Genomic DNA, 19971 nt, shown 5'->3' with positions numbered 1-19971 from the left:
AGCTAGCCGGGCTGATGAGAGGTGTTACCTCGAAACCGGTCCGGTCCTCGGATGCTTGATTCCGTTCTGGGAAGGACCCCCCTTCAGTTCAGAGGAGCGAAGAGTAGGACAAGGAGTACCGCAGGGCTCGGCCATCAGCCCCATACTCTTCAATGTCTACCTCCGCCCCCTAGTCCAGCTCATCAAAACCTTCGGTATCTCTGCATTTAATTATGCAGATGATACCCAGCTGGTCTTCTCTCTGGAGGGACATGACGCAGTCTCACTGGAGACCTTTCATCGGTGCATGCAGGCGACAGCGGAATGGCTCCGGTTGAACTCGTTACAGTTCAACGGAACTAAGACGGAGGTTTTACACTGTTCCACTGATCGAGTTCCTCGTGACCTCCCTGTAGACTTCTGGCCTCCGTCCTTCTCAGAGACGGTGTCTGCGGCACAATCAGCGCGCAATTTAGGCGTCACTTTTGGGCCTAACCTGCAGTTGGATCTACATGTGAATAAGATCTCCTCAACATGTATGATGCTGATTCGTATGCTGCGCAAGGTCCTTCCTCTTCTCCCTGTGCATGCCAGACCAGAAGTAGTGCGTTGTACCATCCTAAGTCGACTTGACTATTGTAACGCACTACTTCTGGAGGCCCCGGTAACACTCTTGGGCAAGTTGCAAAGGGTGCAAAATATCGCTGCTAAACTCGCCCTTTCTCGCCCCTACCATAGTTCTTCTACGGCAGCACTGCGAGAACTTCATTGGCTGCCAGTTCATCTACGGGTGCGTTACAAAGCAGCGTGTATTGTGTTTAGGGCTATTCATGACCTGGGCCCCATTCCTTTGCGGCAAATGTTTGCCTGGTATTGTCCATCTAGAGCTTTACGCTCCTCGTCATCCAGGCTACTGGTAGTTCCACGATTCCAGAAAGTGAGGATGGGGGGCCGCTCTTTCAGAGTAGCGGCAGCCAAACTCTGGAACTCTCTGCCCATATCCTTGAGAAGCCTTGGAGATCTCCTATCTTTTAGAAAGGCTTTAAAAACTCATCTTTTCCCCAGGATAGGCTGAGCTACTGTTTCCATTGAGTACGGGTCAAAGCGCCAGGATGCCCTTGGTGGTGACAGGTTGCGCTATATAAGTATGCCACAATACAATACAATACATGGCTTTTGTAGTTCGGACTGGACTGTTCCCATGGGGCACAGGGTCAGAGCTGATTTGCATATCGCCATTGTCTAACCCAGGGTGGTGTGGAGTGCAAAAAAACGATGGATTAGGACCCAGATCTTTTGACTGGGTTGAATGTGTGACATTGATCCTCATTCGGTCCATCACCTGTTGTTTTTGCAATTCCGCTATAAGTGTACTGGGGATGCCCAGACGTGGGTCCCAGGCACTCCACACCACTGGAGTCAAGCTAGCCGGGCTGATGAGAGGTGTTACCTCGAAACCGGTCCGGTCCTCGGATGCTTGATTCCGTTCTGGGAAGGACATGGCTTTTGTAGTTCGGACTGGACTGTTCCCATGGGGCACAGGGTCAGAGCTGATTTGCATATCGCCATTGTCTAACCCAGGGTGGTGTGGAGTGCAAAAAAACGATGGATTAGGACCCAGATCTTTTGACTGGGTTGAATGTGTGACATTGATCCTCATTCGGTCCATCACCTGTTGTTTTTGCAATTCCGCTATAAGTGTACTGGGGATGCCCAGACGTGGGTCCCAGGCACTCCACACCACTGGAGTCAAGCTAGCCGGGCTGATGAGAGGTGTTACCTCGAAACCGGTCCGGTCCTCGGATGCTTGATTCCGTTCTGGGAAGGACATGGCTTTTGTAGTTCGGACTGGACTGTTCCCATGGGGCACAGGGTCAGAGCTGATTTGCATATCGCCATTGTCTAACCCAGGGTGGTGTGGAGTGCAAAAAAACGATGGATTAGGACCCAGATCTTTTGACTGGGTTGAATGTGTGACATTGATCCTCATTCGGTCCATCACCTGTTGTTTTTGCAATTCCGCTATAAGTGTACTGGGGATGCCCAGACGTGGGTCCCAGGCACTCCACACCACTGGAGTCAAGCTAGCCGGGCTGATGAGAGGTGTTACCTCGAAACCGGTCCGGTCCTCGGATGCTTGATTCCGTTCTGGGAAGGACATGGCTTTTGTAGTTCGGACTGGACTGTTCCCATGGGGCACAGGGTCAGAGCTGATTTGCATATCGCCATTGTCTAACCCAGGGTGGTGTGGAGTGCAAAAAAACGATGGATTAGGACCCAGATCTTTTGACTGGGTTGAATGTGTGACATTGATCCTCATTCGGTCCATCACCTGTTGTTTTTGCAATTCCGCTATAAGTGTACTGGGGATGCCCAGACGTGGGTCCCAGGCACTCCACACCACTGGAGTCAAGCTAGCCGGGCTGATGAGAGGTGTTACCTCGAAACCGGTCCGGTCCTCGGATGCTTGATTCCGTTCTGGGAAGGACATGGCTTTTGTAGTTCGGACTGGACTGTTCCCATGGGGCACAGGGTCAGAGCTGATTTGCATATCGCCATTGTCTAACCCAGGGTGGTGTGGAGTGCAAAAAAACGATGGATTAGGACCCAGATCTTTTGACTGGGTTGAATGTGTGACATTGATCCTCATTCGGTCCATCACCTGTTGTTTTTGCAATTCCGCTATAAGTGTACTGGGGATGCCCAGACGTGGGTCCCAGGCACTCCACACCACTGGAGTCAAGCTAGCCGGGCTGATGAGAGGTGTTACCTCGAAACCGGTCCGGTCCTCGGATGCTTGATTCCGTTCTGGGAAGGACATGGCTTTTGTAGTTCGGACTGGACTGTTCCCATGGGGCACAGGGTCAGAGCTGATTTGCATATCGCCATTGTCTAACCCAGGGTGGTGTGGAGTGCAAAAAAACGATGGATTAGGACCCAGATCTTTTGACTGGGTTGAATGTGTGACATTGATCCTCATTCGGTCCATCACCTGTTGTTTTTGCAATTCCGCTATAAGTGTACTGGGGATGCCCAGACGTGGGTCCCAGGCACTCCACACCACTGGAGTCAAGCTAGCCGGGCTGATGAGAGGTGTTACCTCGAAACCGGTCCGGTCCTCGGATGCTTGATTCCGTTCTGGGAAGGACATGGCTTTTGTAGTTCGGACTGGACTGTTCCCATGGGGCACAGGGTCAGAGCTGATTTGCATATCGCCATTGTCTAACCCAGGGTGGTGTGGAGTGCAAAAAAACGATGGATTAGGACCCAGATCTTTTGACTGGGTTGAATGTGTGACATTGATCCTCATTCGGTCCATCACCTGTTGTTTTTGCAATTCCGCTATAAGTGTACTGGGGATGCCCAGACGTGGGTCCCAGGCACTCCACACCACTGGAGTCAAGCTAGCCGGGCTGATGAGAGGTGTTACCTCGAAACCGGTCCGGTCCTCGGATGCTTGATTCCGTTCTGGGAAGGACATGGCTTTTGTAGTTCGGACTGGACTGTTCCCATGGGGCACAGGGTCAGAGCTGATTTGCATATCGCCATTGTCTAACCCAGGGTGGTGTGGAGTGCAAAAAAACGATGGATTAGGACCCAGATCTTTTGACTGGGTTGAATGTGTGACATTGATCCTCATTCGGTCCATCACCTGTTGTTTTTGCAATTCCGCTATAAGTGTACTGGGGATGCCCAGACGTGGGTCCCAGGCACTCCACACCACTGGAGTCAAGCTAGCCGGGCTGATGAGAGGTGTTACCTCGAAACCGGTCCGGTCCTCGGATGCTTGATTCCGTTCTGGGAAGGACATGGCTTTTGTAGTTCGGACTGGACTGTTCCCATGGGGCACAGGGTCAGAGCTGATTTGCATATCGCCATTGTCTAACCCAGGGTGGTGTGGAGTGCAAAAAAACGATGGATTAGGACCCAGATCTTTTGACTGGGTTGAATGTGTGACATTGATCCTCATTCGGTCCATCACCTGTTGTTTTTGCAATTCCGCTATAAGTGTACTGGGGATGCCCAGACGTGGGTCCCAGGCACTCCACACCACTGGAGTCAAGCTAGCCGGGCTGATGAGAGGTGTTACCTCGAAACCGGTCCGGTCCTCGGATGCTTGATTCCGTTCTGGGAAGGACATGGCTTTTGTAGTTCGGACTGGACTGTTCCCATGGGGCACAGGGTCAGAGCTGATTTGCATATCGCCATTGTCTAACCCAGGGTGGTGTGGAGTGCAAAAAAACGATGGATTAGGACCCAGATCTTTTGACTGGGTTGAATGTGTGACATTGATCCTCATTCGGTCCATCACCTGTTGTTTTTGCAATTCCGCTATAAGTGTACTGGGGATGCCCAGACGTGGGTCCCAGGCACTCCACACCACTGGAGTCAAGCTAGCCGGGCTGATGAGAGGTGTTACCTCGAAACCGGTCCGGTCCTCGGATGCTTGATTCCGTTCTGGGAAGGACATGGCTTTTGTAGTTCGGACTGGACTGTTCCCATGGGGCACAGGGTCAGAGCTGATTTGCATATCGCCATTGTCTAACCCAGGGTGGTGTGGAGTGCAAAAAAACGATGGATTAGGACCCAGATCTTTTGACTGGGTTGAATGTGTGACATTGATCCTCATTCGGTCCATCACCTGTTGTTTTTGCAATTCCGCTAGAAATCTGAAGCACACTGTACAGATATAACATGAAAATACTTGTAATGACACATATCGAACATTGAACTAATACTGCTACTTAAATCACTCTCAGAAGCACAGTATCCATTAACATCATTATCATTTTGTACAGGCTTGAAGTCTGAGCAAGGCACACAAGTGCTTGTAGACAGAAAAAACAAGCTGTCTAAACATGAGAAGTTGCTATTGTTATTAATTTGAACGGAAACAGACGTTTCCCCCCAAATTGTTTTTATGAGACATGCATTAATGCTGCATGCAATGTTATCCCAGGTGACTCCTGAGATAATTCCTCAAGGTCAAAGTAGGTGGATTACTTCCCAAAAAGTTAATATAATGCTGAAATAATTTTGGTAACATTGATTTCTTCATGATATTACCCTTTCCAAAGGGGACCATTATGAATTTGCTTGTACTCCTACAATCATACCGCTTCCTAGAATTTCCAATATTTATGACACTGGGAATAATGGGCGTGGTAGTAATGATGAACAATTATTGCAGGACTCGTGTTGGAAACACTGATAGATTGCTATGCAGAAATAAATGACCCCATCCAGAGTAGATGCATTTCTAATAAAACATCTGTTAATGGCTTAGATTTGTGGGCCTTATGTACTAATGGGTAAGACGCAGAAAAAGGTTGGAAATTGAACACCGATGTTTTGTGTCCTGTGTCTGATTTCATTAATGACACTATTTTATTGAGTTTTGCTTGTTTGATACACCAGACACAAACCTAAATGATCGCGCATAACAACAGAGAGGCGACTAGCTTAACCCACAAAATGATATAGCAAGTTAGCGGAAATAAACATAGTTGCAAGTTTCAAGTTTATTTATTCTGCATAGTTACTGAAAACCATTGCAACATTTGTTTAAGAAAGATACAGTAGAGTTATTATTATACAATAATAAAATCCATAAAACACAGGCTAAAAATTACTGTACATTAAAAAAAGTTAACAATGCAGGCGATGGCAAGATTTGTTGGTTCGTAAGATAAAGTGCAGTGCAGTCGCTATTACTTGCTGATACTGGGCATGCGCGAAATGAAGTGCCATTTAGAGCATATTGTTCAAGTTGTTAGTATCTGCTCAAGAATTGTTCAAGAAGAGTGCTAGTGTTTGTTTGTTTGTTTGTTTGTGCTTTGTCCTTTGAAGAAAGCCACTACCGGATTGTGAGTTAGTTGCACCATAGGAGCTTCTTACTTGTGTAACCGTGATTGGGCTATTCAAATTATAGATATTTTTGGTTCGGCCAACATAAGATATTTTACCAATCTGCAGTTCAGTTGCGTGTTTCCCGGGTGGAAGCAGGCCAACACCGTTTGTCTCCTGGTGCAGATGCCTTTCAGCTAGAAGGGTGCTTTCAGTAGTTGTAACCGTTCTTGATGTAGCACCTTGCAAGTGTAGATTAGGTGTAAGTTTCTCCTTGATTGGTGTTGCACAGCCTTCACGTGCTTTGAGTTGTAGCACTCAGCCATGGTGGAAGATGCTGAATGCACGGTAGGATGCCCAGTCTATGCCTTAAAAAGTTTATTTTCATCACTATGGAATAGCCCTGATTAAAGAACTTTTGTGATGCAAGTGTTTTGTAAGAATTTAAGGTCATCCAGGCAATTCGACACCACCGTGTGTCTTGTATATATGTACATTTTTGTGAATTAATTTTTATATATTTGTATTTCTGATTTTATCCTGTAATTGAATAGCATACTTTTATGAATTTAAAATAATTGAATAAAGTGGATTTGATTTGATCCAGGCATGAGATCTATCTGAAAAGGATGCCTTGTCCTCCACCAAGGAAATTTGTTTTATACATTTCAAGGTCAAGTTTTTTAAAGTTGAACGTCCCAGTTGAGTATTCCAAAGATCCGTAAGCTTGGTAATTTCCAAAGATGTCATGAGGTAGCTCCTCGCTTGGCAAGTATCCCTATTCTGGATTTCGTGCCACAGCAGTTGGTTTAGCGTGTTTGGGGTGCACTCCTCCTAAAATACAGCCATGGGTTGTCCCCGTAACCCCATTGTTTGCTACCCTGTCCCTCCTGCCCAGGATCAGCCCCGGCCTTCATAAGACCAAAGTTCATCCTCCAGGGAGTGGCACCTGTCTCTGATTTTGCAATGTGATGTATGAATTATTAGGGTAACGTTGCAAAATCTCCAGCCACAGTGGGCTGCAGCAGTGGCGGCTGGCATGTCCCGAGGGTAAGGGGGTGCAAGTGGCAAAAAAAAAAATAATAATAATACATTAAATAAACGTACCTTCTTGCAAGAAGGTGAAGTTCTCTGTCATCTTCTCTCCTAGAGGAAGGGTCCCAAGCCAATCCTGGAGCTGCTCTCATGAGAGCAGCGCCTCCATCGGAGGGGGCGGCCTCTGTGGGCATTCTCGAGGGCACTGGATGCCTGCATTTACTCTCAAACCAGCTGTCGTAAGACAGCTTGGTTGAGAAGTTTAAAGTGTGCATGTCTGGCTGTCCTTCGCAAGAAGGCCAGCCAAAAAACATGCACAATTTAAACAAGTGCTAAAAGTAGCCCACTCTCCTCCCTGCAGTGATTTAGCAGGCCTGCCCCGTCCTGACACTCCGTTCAGTAATGGGATGACAAAAGACAAAATGGTGATGAATTAGCTTCATTAGCATTTTATTTATCATCTCTGGGGGTATTTCAGTAGGGTGACGTTCCTCCGCTTTAACCTCCGCTTTAACGGAGGAACCATCTCTGGGTTGCAGAATGCTCAGGCTAATGCATATTATGTAGGTAGATTAGTATTTGTGAACACCTGTGATTGGTTGATATTTGTGACCCCCTGTGATTTGATGCAAACACAGGGATAGTGGTTTTCTAGGAACATCAGTTCACCATCCCTATGCTTGGATTTCCACACAGGAAACTTCTTTTTAACCTCTTGCGTGCTCATGACGAGCTGAGCTCGTCATTAGGCACGGTTGCACTGTGCTGATGACGAGCTGAGCTCTTCATGACCTCCGCGGAACGCGGGGATAATTCCCCTGCTGTGCTGGGTGTTCCATTCAAACGGGCGTGGTCATGATGAGCTGAGCTCGTCATCAGCACAACGCCACCGTGCTGCGCGACGAGCTGAGCTCGTCACGAGCACAGCGGGGCGCCTCGCGCGGCCCCCCTCACCCCACGTCGCGGGGGAATTAGCCCCGCGGCGAAGGGGTTAAAGCAGTTGTGTTCCTTACAGAAACCAGTGCGGCTTTTAAAGAAAACGCTTGTCGGACAACATCAGTGGTGGTTGCCCAACACGATTTACACGGGGGAAGATGTCCCAAGAGAACCCCTTCCCAAAAATATTACCTCATTTGAGGTGTTAGCAACTTATCAAGGGTTTGCTCCCCCTTGTTAGAAGGGAATGCCCCTTTCACCTCCACCCCTCATAATTGTGATTCAGAGGGATCCCAAATTAATTTTGCAAGTCAGAAAATGCTTTTTAGACTCTCAAAAGAATGTCAGTACAGTGCAGTGCACAAAACACTTTTGTATTTGTAAATCCTGTGACACGGTTTGCACCTGGAAACTTTTTCCAATACACCTGGCGTTTAGGGCCTGATTTAGAGTTTCTCGGATGGATACTCCACAACAAACGTGACGGTTATCCTGTCTGCCTTACTACAAGTATATTGAGACATATAAGATTAGCCTGTTTGCCTTATTGCACATGTATTAGGATATAACACACTTGTATTAAGACAGACTAAATATTTATCATGGTTGTACCATATGTGGTCTCTAAATCAGGTTCTTAGTTCTTGAATTGAAATTAGTTGGTGTTCTAAGCACATTGAGTCAATATGTTGAAAAGTTATCTATGCATCAGATTCTCATATAACTTTCATTCAATTGCTGTTTGTAATGCTGCCCACTAATGAAACAAATATTTAAGTGATTTTGCTTGGAGGGATAGAATGTTTAATTTCTCCTCTTTTTCTCCATCTTGGTGAACATTATTTAAACAGAGTCAGATATTATAAGAATTAAAGTACCCTCAAATGTATGGAAGGAGAATACCACAAGTTAACTCACAGTTTCCTACCTCGTGCCTTTATATTATCTTGGAAACCATAGGAGACTTGCAGTGACCTAATTATGTATACTTAAATGTACTTCGTGCCATATATTACTCAATACGAGGGATTTTGAAATAGTATGAAAACTATAAGCATGTATTTGTTTTCATGTATGAGTTCCAAAAGTAAAGTGTAGTTCCAAAAATTGCCAGTCTGTTATACTTGTTAAGCATTTTTTTCTGTTTTCTGCTTTCAGGGTGTCCCTGGGCCTGGAACGTATGATGTAGTAGGCAAGTTTGAGAATACAAAATGTGTTCCTTCGGATGTTCCAAGGGCTCCATTTCTGTCTCTGAGTAAAGTAAGTAGCAGCATGTTTACGAATAGGTGTGTGGGTGAAAATGATTGACAGCTATTGCTTTTAATCAAACTAGGAATTGGACCAGCTTTTCCATTACCTCTTGCAGAGTTTAAAAGCCACCTTTGACAGTTTCCATGAAGATAATTTTTGTTAAGCCCTTCATCAGTGTTATGATAGATGTCTAGACATGTAGTGCCATTTCACTAAAATCACATCACATGGTCTTACTTCACAGTGACACCAGGTCCTCGTTTATTAAAGTTTTGCACAGGCAGTTGTGCGACATAACAACGCAAAAGACAGTGTTAATTTACTTACTATTGCCAATTTAAAGTTCTGCGTGTACAACACTAAATTGCATTATGTTGTGTAGCTTGAATGTCCACGCAAATTTTAGCATATGTTGGCCCAGATGTTGGCTTCCCGGTCCTGTGGCGCAGGTGAGGGGGATGGCGGGGGCTGTTTTGGGGGACTGCGGAGTTGAGCAAGCCGTGTCTGTTGACTACCACCATCCTTCCGCCCCCGAGAACAAGTCATTTGTCGGCCGCCACGCCCCCAGAACAAGCCGTTAGCACACGCCACCCCCTCTCCTTACCTGCACTCGGAGGCAAAGGTAGCGGGCACCTTGGGTGACTATAGGTCTAGCTACACCATGTCCCTGCACCTTTGACCCAGACAACAGACAGTAATGATTTTTTTGACTGTTTTACTGACATTTCAAGAAAGTCATGGCAAAAAAAACAAGCAGCTTAATAGATCGTTACAGATAGGCTATCTGGAGAGTAAAGAAAGATCAGTGTCAGGCTTTTCTTTAATTTTACCCCAGTGTAGTTCCCTTCCTCTTGAAAACAAATGTAGTTACCTCAAAACCAATGACACTTTGGGGCCGATTCCCAAAGGTAAGTTGCACTTTTGAGCAATTTACACTTTGAGTAAATACTACTTTGGGCTTTACACACAAAATAAATTATTTAAAATATTTAATAATAAATGCTCATACTTTAATTCTAATATATATATATATATATATATATATATATATATATATATATATATATATATATATATATATATATATATATATATATATATATATATATATATATATCCGCACTGCACTTTTCACTGCGACTGTCTCCAATTACCGACTCCACACAGGAAAGAACAGGAAGACCCAGAATGCAGGTGAGTTTCTTTTTTTCAACAGCACTCCACGGCAGCATAACGTTTCGGCCTGCACAGAGGCCTTGGTCACATGGCGCACTGAAAGAGGTGCAAGAAATTTAAAGGGCACATTCACCAATGATGGGAGCATTTGATTGGTTATTTTGTATGCAGTGGGAGTGTTACAAACTGCGACGGAAAAAGTATTTGCAATTGCACTTTTTAGGGCGGGGAAACTTTTGTCAAAAACAGGTGAGCCCTAGAAACTTGATCACTGTATGAATACATTTGTGAATTCCGACCATTGTGAAAATTCAGAAAAGTTATTGTTATTTGGGGTAATTAGTGGGCAACCGAGGTATGTACAACAAGTAATACATAATTACATATATTTACATAAAGTGCAAAAGACAAATGTCTATCAGATGTCATTATGGTAGGGTCATTAGAAGGCTGTCAGCATAAATGCTAAAAATACACCTATTCAATGCACAGTATAACAGTTGTACCTCATATTTAAAATATATACAACATATTTAATATATATACATCTATATACACCATAGATTATATACCCCTACCCCAACATGCTACTAAGATGCCATATAATAATAGACATCACGGCCGGCTGTGCAGGGCACTATTTTATATACCTTCTGACATCTCCCCCTACTCTTCCAAGGAATATCAATCTACAACACCAATCACCCATCACTAATGTGCATGCTACGGAAAAAGTGCAAGATAAGATAAGTGAATACATATTTTTTCCAAATTGCGTTAAAAATTTCAGTGACATTTGTTTTCTGAGAAATGTAGCAACCATAAAACTACTTAAGATGACCTAGTGTGTTAATTCATATATAGTCATCTTGCAAGTTTCAAACTTGGGCCAACACTACTTTACGATATTACAGGTGACAACACGAACAGAAATTAGAAATGCCCATTCGATATCTGAACGGAGACGGGGCAAGATTGCTGCAAGAGAGTTGTTCAGATTTGTAAGATTTACAAACAGGTGTAAAAGTCCTCTGTGGAGTTGAGGCCATTTGGGCTCTTGCTGTCCATCTCCAGGATGTATCTGGTCTCGAGTGCCCTCAAGATCCCATCCCGGTTACCTCCTCTCCTTAGTGGGCCTACCGAGTCAATAGCATAATACTTAAGGAGACTACTGTTGTTTCCATGGAACTCCTTAAAATGCCGTGCAACCGGGTAGGTGGTGTCATTGGTATTGATGGCTCTAATATGCTGGAGAACCCTTTTGTGGACCTGCAATTTGGTGCTGCCAATATATTGCAGGCCACATGGGCACTCCAGCACATACACCACGTACTCCGATTTGCACGTTAGTTGCTTGTTGATCTTACGGGGTACTAATGAAAATGCTGTGAGGAACTCAGTTTTATTGAGCCCCTGAGAGCAAGCTTTACAACTAGAGCACTTCCTAAACCCTCGACTGGCAGCTAGCCAGTTTTTGGGTGGTATTACCTCAGGGCTAGACTTAACTAGCGCATCCTGCAAGGAGAATGCCTTCCTGTAAGCAATAGCTGGTTTATTAGGCATGTGCTCGCCAATAACTGGATCTAGTTTGATAAGATTCCAGTATTGGTTGATAATCTTTCTAAGCGCCCCGTGCTGACTGTTGTAGGTCCAGATAAGCCTAATAGGGGGCTCTGTGTTGGCTACCATGTTTTTCTGCTCTTTCCTGTGGGTCAGTGCTTGAGTGCGCGACAAAGCATTAGCTTTTCTGATAGCTGTATCGATAAGCTGCTCGCTGTACCCGCGTGCAAGAAATCTTTCTTTGCTAGCAGCCTGTGCGCTTTTGCAGTGGGAGTCCGTGCTACACACCCTACGGATTCTAAGCATCTCCCCGTAGGGGATGCTTCTAATCAGGTGTGGGGGGTGATGACTTCCCGCATGCAAGATGGTATTGCCCGATGTGGGCTTCCTGTACAGCTTAGTTTCAAGTCTGCCGTCACTGATCTCTAATGTAACATCAAGAAAGTGTGCCACCTGTTGGCTGATGTGAGACGTGAAAGACAAATTAAATGAGTTGGAATTTAAGGTTTCAATGAAATTGACTGCCTCTTCACGTGTTCCTCGCCAAACCATGAGTATATCATCGATATACCTGTACCATCTGATGATATGATGGGTACAGGTGTCATGGTGGATGCCTCTGAGGACCTGTCTCTCCCAGTACCCCATGTGGAGACAGGCGTAACTGGGAGAGAAACAGGCCCCCATGGCAACACCCCTGACTTGTTGGTAATATCGATGAAGGAACATAAAGTAATTGTGGTGCAGACAGAAACTGATCATAGTTAGCAACATTCTATTATGCTCAACCAACTCTATGGGTCGTCTGCCCAAAAAGAGCTCCACAGCTCTGAGCCCATCTGCGTGCACTATGCTCGTGTATAGCGATGACACATCTAGTGTAATCAACCAATAATCATTGTTCCACTCAAACCCCTCCAGTTTCCTCAACAAATCACTCGAATCCTGGATGTATGATTCAAGTGATAGAACATGCTCTTGGAGGAACAAATCAATGTAAATGGTGGCTTTTTCCAGCAACCCCCCGCACGCCGATATGATGGGTCTACCTGGCGGCTTTGTTGCGTCCTTGTGCACCTTCGGAATTAGGTACAATACTGGGGTTACAGGGTGGTCATTTTTTAGGCACTTCAGCTCATCCATACTGAGCAGTCCGCTGGAACGCCATCCCATTAACAGAGAGTGAAAGTCTGATTGTGCCTTCTTTAGTGCAGTTAAATCACAATGTCTGTAGCAGCTCGGATCATTGAGCTGCAGGTAAGCTTCCTCCATATATTGAGTTCTGGGCCAAAGCACAATATTGCCACCTTTGTCAGATTGTCTGACAATTATATTTCCATCTGCATTCATTTTGGTGATCAATTTTCGATACTCATTATTATCATGATGTTTACGATAATTGGCTTTCAACGTTTTCACATACAATGCCTTGATCTGTTTGACGGCAGCATCCTGGAATATGTCGATGTTATCATAGGGGGTTATGGGAGTGAACGTGGACCGTGGCTTCAGATCACTAAGGCCACCAGTATGAAAGTTCCCCTCATTCTGCGTGCTTTGTGAATTTGGAGCCTCTGCACGCAAGCCCGCCAAGTCCTGCATCAACGGGATATCATGAACTGCCAGGCCTCGAGTGGTAGATTCCAAACCTGGCCTTTTAGCCGTCCCCCGTGACTTACTGTTGGCAAAATGTTTCTTAAGTCTCAACTTGCGCGTGAATTTAAAAAGATCTATTCTAGTATCTGCATAGTTGAGACTACTTGGAGGGCAATATGATAATCCCTTGGACAGGATGCTGATTTCAACGTCAGAGAAAGTAGTGTTGGTCAAGTTGATGATGGATATATATTCACAGAATCCTCACGTTCCAAACAAGGATGACAAGCCACACCATCAGGTACTTTAGAAAGTTGTTTATTTGGGCATAAACAAACGACGCGTTTCGAGCTCACGGGCTCTTGGTCACATGATATATATATATATATTATTTAACTATAAAATATTTTAATACCCTATTGCGAACTAAAAAGGTAATGTAACAATATGGTCGTGGCTTGTGTGGCTGTAGATACTCATGCTGTGCATACTCCTGCCATCTAGTGTTAGGCCCAGATGTGGACAAGTTGTTTTTGTTTGAAGAATGTGTCTGGAGTCACAAGGTACTGTGACGCAACCTGTTGCTTGTAATGTACATGATCATTGGCTCCATTGTTAGATTGTTTTATTTCTACCCTTGGCTTTGGACATGTGCTCCCATGCTGCGGAATGGTGCCTTTGCTGTGTTGTTTTCGGATCTCACGCTCTCCGTTACTATTAATATTAGATCATGCTCCCCATTCTTCGTATCGGGTCGATGCCTGCACTGTCATCCGGGGTTCTCAAGTCGACTCTGGTCCCGGTGGGGCCTTGCCCTCTGGGCCTTTTTTCTTTTCCATTCGGTCCGTACCCGCAATGCCTCTCTTGTGATGGAATGGACACCATCTCGATACTGCCCTCTGTCATGCAAAATTCTCCTGCGCCGACTGCCACAAGGTCTGTAATCTTTGCCTCTCACCTTAGCTTATCTAAGACCAGTAGTAAGACAGCCTTTATCGGAATTTATTAGAAAATGAACATTCTTTAAAAAATTCAGACTGGGCCGAATTTCCATGTCTAGTGTATGATATTTGAGAGCAAATCTCACAGTAAACATTTATTAAAGAGATATGTCTGAAGTGATTTTAAAAGTGAGAATCTTTATTTAATTTTAGGGTAGGAGAATGTAAAAAGGAACTGTCCGATAAGAAAGACTTAAAAAGTTCCAACAATTTATACTGAATTAAATACAAAATATGTGATTTGAAAGGATAGACCCTCTGTCCTAGGAGATTTAAGCAAAGAGACAACACTCTTTATGTTTTGCAAATGATGGTCATTTTCTAGAATAAGAAAATGTAATTTAATATTTTGCTGTTTGGCCATCGTTAAAAATATTTTTTATTTGTCCCCTCGACATGGATAGTGTATCCACATGTAATGATTCATTGTATTATTCAAATGTTTTAGATATATGTTTTCCAAAACAGAAACATTCTATATAACTCAAGTATGTTTTAATTAGTTTACGCTTATTTCTGATTTTGAAATGATTAGCCATTATTTTGCCCACTTTATTTTTACCATGGTGATAGCTTTGATGTAGCAATTTCATTTAACACTGTTTTCACTGATGCGGTCTGCCTACGTGTCTTAGTATTTAGAAATATAATATATGTTTTCTAAGAATTTAATATGCTGAAATACAGAATGTATGAGAGGCGTTACATGTAGTGTTCTTTTAGCAACATATTAAATTAGAAAAGCTACCAATGCCACTTTAACAGTCCCAATTGTTGAATACCGAATTATGTTCAGGTTTGATCATGCAAAGGGTTCTTTTGAAAAGGCAGTCAGTCTATACTAGTTATGGCAACAGACAGTAAATTGTAGGTAAATCTCCATTTGCTACCATATCTACTGTTTACGTTATGAGCAATAATACATATCTCAGTATCAGATATACATATGAAACCAATTTTTGAAATAATTAGTTTAGCAGATGTGAATTTACTGGTAGAAATGTAATCAGTTCCAGATAATGAACCTTGAGAGGAAGAGAAAAATTTGTATTCTTTAGAATCATGATTACAAGTTCTCCAAAATCATAAATGGGCATATGCATCAAAAATCGGTAAAACGAGTCCTTATTAGCGAAAAATAAGGAATCGCTAATAAGGACTCGCATACTGCGATGCATCAACAGATTCGGTATTAAATACCGAATCCCAAAAAATCACTAAATAAATTGGAAACCACGATTACGAGACTCCAAATGAAAGAATAGCAAATACCTAATTAGCAAATACCAAATCGGTATTTGCGATTTCGGTATTAGCAAATTCGCAGAAAAAAAAGTCGCTTCGGAAGCAGGTTGATGACATCACAAGCAGGAAGTAACACAGCCCATGCTTCATTCAGTGCCCTGGGGAGCTCGGAGGAGGAGGCAGAGCACAGGAGCTGAGGAGTGAGAGGGTGACAGCACAAACCAGCACAAAACAGCTATTGCACAGCCATCCAGGATGGAGAAGGATGCACCCGAGGACAAGGACACGCCCAGGAAGAGGAAGCAAAAGTTTTCTGATAAAGAACTTGAAATACTCATCGAGGGGGTTAGCAGCAAACATGACAGTCTGTTTGGCAAGCTGGCCCTAAAGGTGCCTGAGGCAGAGAAGCGCAAAATCTGGCTGTGCGTCAAGGAGAGGGTAAATGCTTTAGGAGTCACCCACCGCAGCATAGACGATCTGAAGAAGGGGTGGTATGGCCTCAGGAAAAGGGCATAGGAAAGGATTTCAGAAAGGGTGAAGGATGCATCTGGAACAGGCGGGGGCATATCCAACGTCACACCAAACACAGCCCTCGAGGACCTCGTTGAGGCTTCCATTAAGCCTGAAGCTGTTGTGGGGGTCACCCAATTGGACACTTCCGGCGCTGCAGCAGGAGGACAAGGTAAGATGCATGCCAGTGCAGATACGCAGCGTGTTGATTACCCCTGTCCATTCCCCCAGGCCAAACACAGTGCACATGTAGCTGTGCCTAAAGCATATACCCTCACCAGAGTGTTGCATCATGGTAGTTGTAGTCATATCATGAAAGTGTACATGTCTGATCCCTGATGTTATTGAAATGAAACAAGCAGCACAGGGCCAATTGTCAGTCCAAATATGTCCTTTATGTAGATGAAAGTATGCAACACACATACATCCTGACAAAATAATAACAATGCACTGTTTCACACACAGATGCATCACCCCTGGATTCAGATGACAGCGGACGCCTCATCATCTCTGAAACCCCAGTAGTGACCGATGCTGAGACTCCGCAGGGACCTCAACCCATGACACCACCAACACCATCAACACTGCAGACAACCCCACCACCACCACCGCGGACAACAACACCAACACCACCACCACTGCGAACAACAACACCAATCCGCAGGGCAAATGTCCCCTCCCTGCAGGTAATGGAGACGGAGCAGAGGCCAGCAGTCACAAATGTTCCACGGCAGTCAGTCATCACTCTGCCAGCTCCAACACCAGCACATGTCCGAGTCCGACAGCGGGGCAGGCCCCTGGGTAGAGCTGCAGAGAGATCTGAGGATCCGACACATGGCTACAGTGTGGTTGATGCTGCTGGTCCAGCGCCTGCAGGGGAGACACATGGGTACCATAAACATTAATATATCAAAATTGGCAAACAAAATTGGCACCATGACGGGGGCAGTGCGTGACATGACCACAGCCGTTGCTGAGGGTAACAGAGACATGAAACTGTGCCTGCAGGATCTCACACATGCTGTCATAGCAGGGCAACAGAGTGAACGCAGGAGGCATCGGCAGAACATGCTCCATTCCAATGCCTCCATTAGGGCCATCACTAAGCTGTGCAACAGCACAGCTGTACTACAGCTGTGCAACAGCACAGCTGTACAGCACGACCTGTGTCCCTGCAGGTCGTCTTGGGCCATTACTGTGGAGATGTGGCAAAGTCCCTAGAAAGAGTGACCACTGCAGTGGAGCAACTGCAGTCTGGGACTTTTAGTGCCAGCAGTTTGGGAGTGGAGGAGAGAAGTGAGGCTGATCCAAGCGTCAGCAGCATCTCTGTGCCGGAGGCCAGCGAGAGGAGGCGCAGTGTGCGCAGCTCCACAGCCACTGTCACACATCGTGGTGATGTGGAGGAGTCATGCAACAGGAGGCTGGGGGCACGTGGGAAGCGCAAATAGCCATGTTCCATTGGCTCCCTGGCCATGGTGACGTAACCATGGGCCACCTATACTACCACAAGATACTCCGGTGATGACAACGGACATGTATCCCATCCTAATATTTTGAATCTGCGTCATGTTGGCGTCTCATATGCACCTGACAAGTGCTCATGTATATTAAACATTTGAAAACAAGATCATGTTGTGATGGCTCATTCATACCTGTCTCAGAAGTGATGTTGTGTGATGTATGTCCGCCTCCTTTGGCCTTCAGCTGTGTTAGGCACGTGTGCCTGTTGGTGTTGTGGGGGGGGGGTTGCTGTGCACGTAAGTCGTCCTCTCTGTCCACCTCTATTGGTATCCCCTTTCTTGTGGCAATGTTGTGCAGCATGGCACAGACCGCTATTATCCGGCAGCAGGTCACTGGGTCATACTGCAAGGCACCTCCTGTCTTGTGTAGTATCCTGAAGCAACTCTTGAGGATGCCAAAGGTTTGCTCTACCACATTCCTGGTGCTGATGTGTGCTGTGTTGTAGCGCTGCTCCTGAGGTGCTGCTGGGTTGAGGTAGGGAGTGAGGAGATATTCCGGCAAGGCATAGGCGCTGTCACCTGCAGGGTGGGGGGCAGAGGGTTATCAGCATGAATACAATCACATATGTGAGGATGGAGTTAATGATGAGGCATTAGTATGTACTTAGTAAGTGTCCCTCTCCAAATTCACCGTTGATCAGACACCTGTGGATGCCACTGTGTCTGAATATGTATGCGTCGTGTGTGCTTCCTGGAAATTGGGCTACAATGTCCGATATGATGTGCTTGGCATTGCACACGACCTGCACTTTGATGGAATGATATGACTTCCGGCTGCGGAAGATGTATTTGTTGGCTGAGGGGCGACAAATGGGGACATGCGTACAGTCAACATATCCTATCACATGGGGAAATTGTGCCACCTGGTAGAACTCCTGTTTTGTGCGGTTCAACTGCTGTGGGGTTGTGGGGAAGGTGATGTGGTGATGTACCAATGTCAGCATGGCATCTAGGAATTCGTGGAAGAAGCTTGAGAGTGCGCTTTGGGACAAGTCTCCGGCTTCTGCTATGACCCCCTTGAAGCTTCCAGACGCCAGCAGGTGCAGGCTGCATAGGACCTGGACATGGGCTGGGATGGCGTTGGTCCTACGGGTCTGGTGCTGCAGTAGTGGTTCCAGGTCAGCAATGAGGCGCATGATCATAGCCCGGTTCAGTCTGTACTTGTCGTAGATCAGTTCCTCTGTCTGGCCGAGCAATGTGATGCGCACCCTGAATACCCTGTCCTGGATCATCCTCCTGCGCTGTGCAAAAGCGTTGATTCTCCTCCTCCTAGCAAGTACGTAGGGGGCAGCCATTTTGGTACACATACAGGGTCTCCAGAGGCATATTTGAAGGGTTTCTGATTGTCTGCACCTGTATTTTTCATTTTTTTTCTTCCTTCCAACAACTTTACCTCCAGTTTGAGATTCCCCTTATTTTGCTCATGCAAAGTAGCGATTTTGGGCATTTTCGGTATTTGCGACTTTTGATGCATTTCGTTGCAATTTTTTAATAGCGAATAGGTATTTCCGGGGGCTGATTTCTTTCTGTGTATTACCGATTGGCTAATTTGCGATTCGGTAATTTACTGCGGGGCTTATTTTGTGATTCTTTATTTTTTTAGGAATTGGGGTTGATGCATTGGATTTTCAGGTTTTGCGTTCGGTAACGGCCTGTTTTACCGAATCGCTATTTTACCGGGAGCTATTTTGTTTGATGCATCTGCCAGAAAGTGCTCTAAAGTTTATAGCATTCAATTACAAGCATTAGGTTTAGATGGTGGTACAAAACATTCTGCCTCTTAAAAGGATTCCTAAACAGTCTGCATTCAATGACGCTCTATAAAAGAGAAAACCTTTGTAAAATTGTAACTAACAAGATACTACAAATAAGAAGCACTGATTTAAATAAGTCGGATAGTACACTTCAAGTAAAGGAGGTAGCGTAGATAAAAAAAGCACTTTTAAATGATGAAGAATAGTAATGGCAACAGTCTTGTAGATCCAATGATAGTATTATGGAAGATAATATAAAAGATAAGAAAAACAATATCAAATATGACAAAGATAATTAGTAAAAAAAAGAAATTGAAAGAAAAGAACCAAGAATTGATGAAAAGTACACACAAGGTCAATAGACATAAAGGCAGCTAACTTATAATCAACAGATTTATTGTTAATAACAAGGTATTGAGTTGAAAGAAACTAGTATCAAGTAGAACCAGCTTGAAAGTTGTCAGTATCTTCCAACTATGTTGTTTCTTATCCTGCTCGAGCTTCATATGATTACCATATGTAGTGGATCTTTTATTATGAGTGATCTTGAAAATGCTTGGG

At 44.8% G+C, this 19971-nt stretch overlaps 1 protein-coding gene across 1 annotated transcript in view; it reads left to right on the top strand.

Moving 5' to 3' along the window:
- STPG2 (sperm tail PG-rich repeat containing 2) overlaps window positions 1-19971 on the top strand; it is a 2754965-nt gene that overhangs the window by 794706 nt on the left and 1940288 nt on the right. Inside the window, exon 7 of the mRNA XM_086961953.1 lies at window positions 8956-9057. Within this exon, the coding sequence (XP_086818079.1) occupies window positions 8956-9057 (102 nt within the window). The remainder of the gene's footprint in view (window positions 1-8955; window positions 9058-19971) is intronic.

Source organism: Lissotriton vulgaris, chromosome 3_1 (assembly GCF_964263255.1).
Source record: "Lissotriton vulgaris chromosome 3_1, aLisVul1.2, whole genome shotgun sequence".
Lineage (NCBI taxonomy): Eukaryota > Metazoa > Chordata > Amphibia > Caudata > Salamandridae > Lissotriton > Lissotriton vulgaris.
The sequence above is the reverse complement of the archived record's forward strand: the minus strand, read 5'-3'. Positions and strand labels throughout refer to the sequence as shown.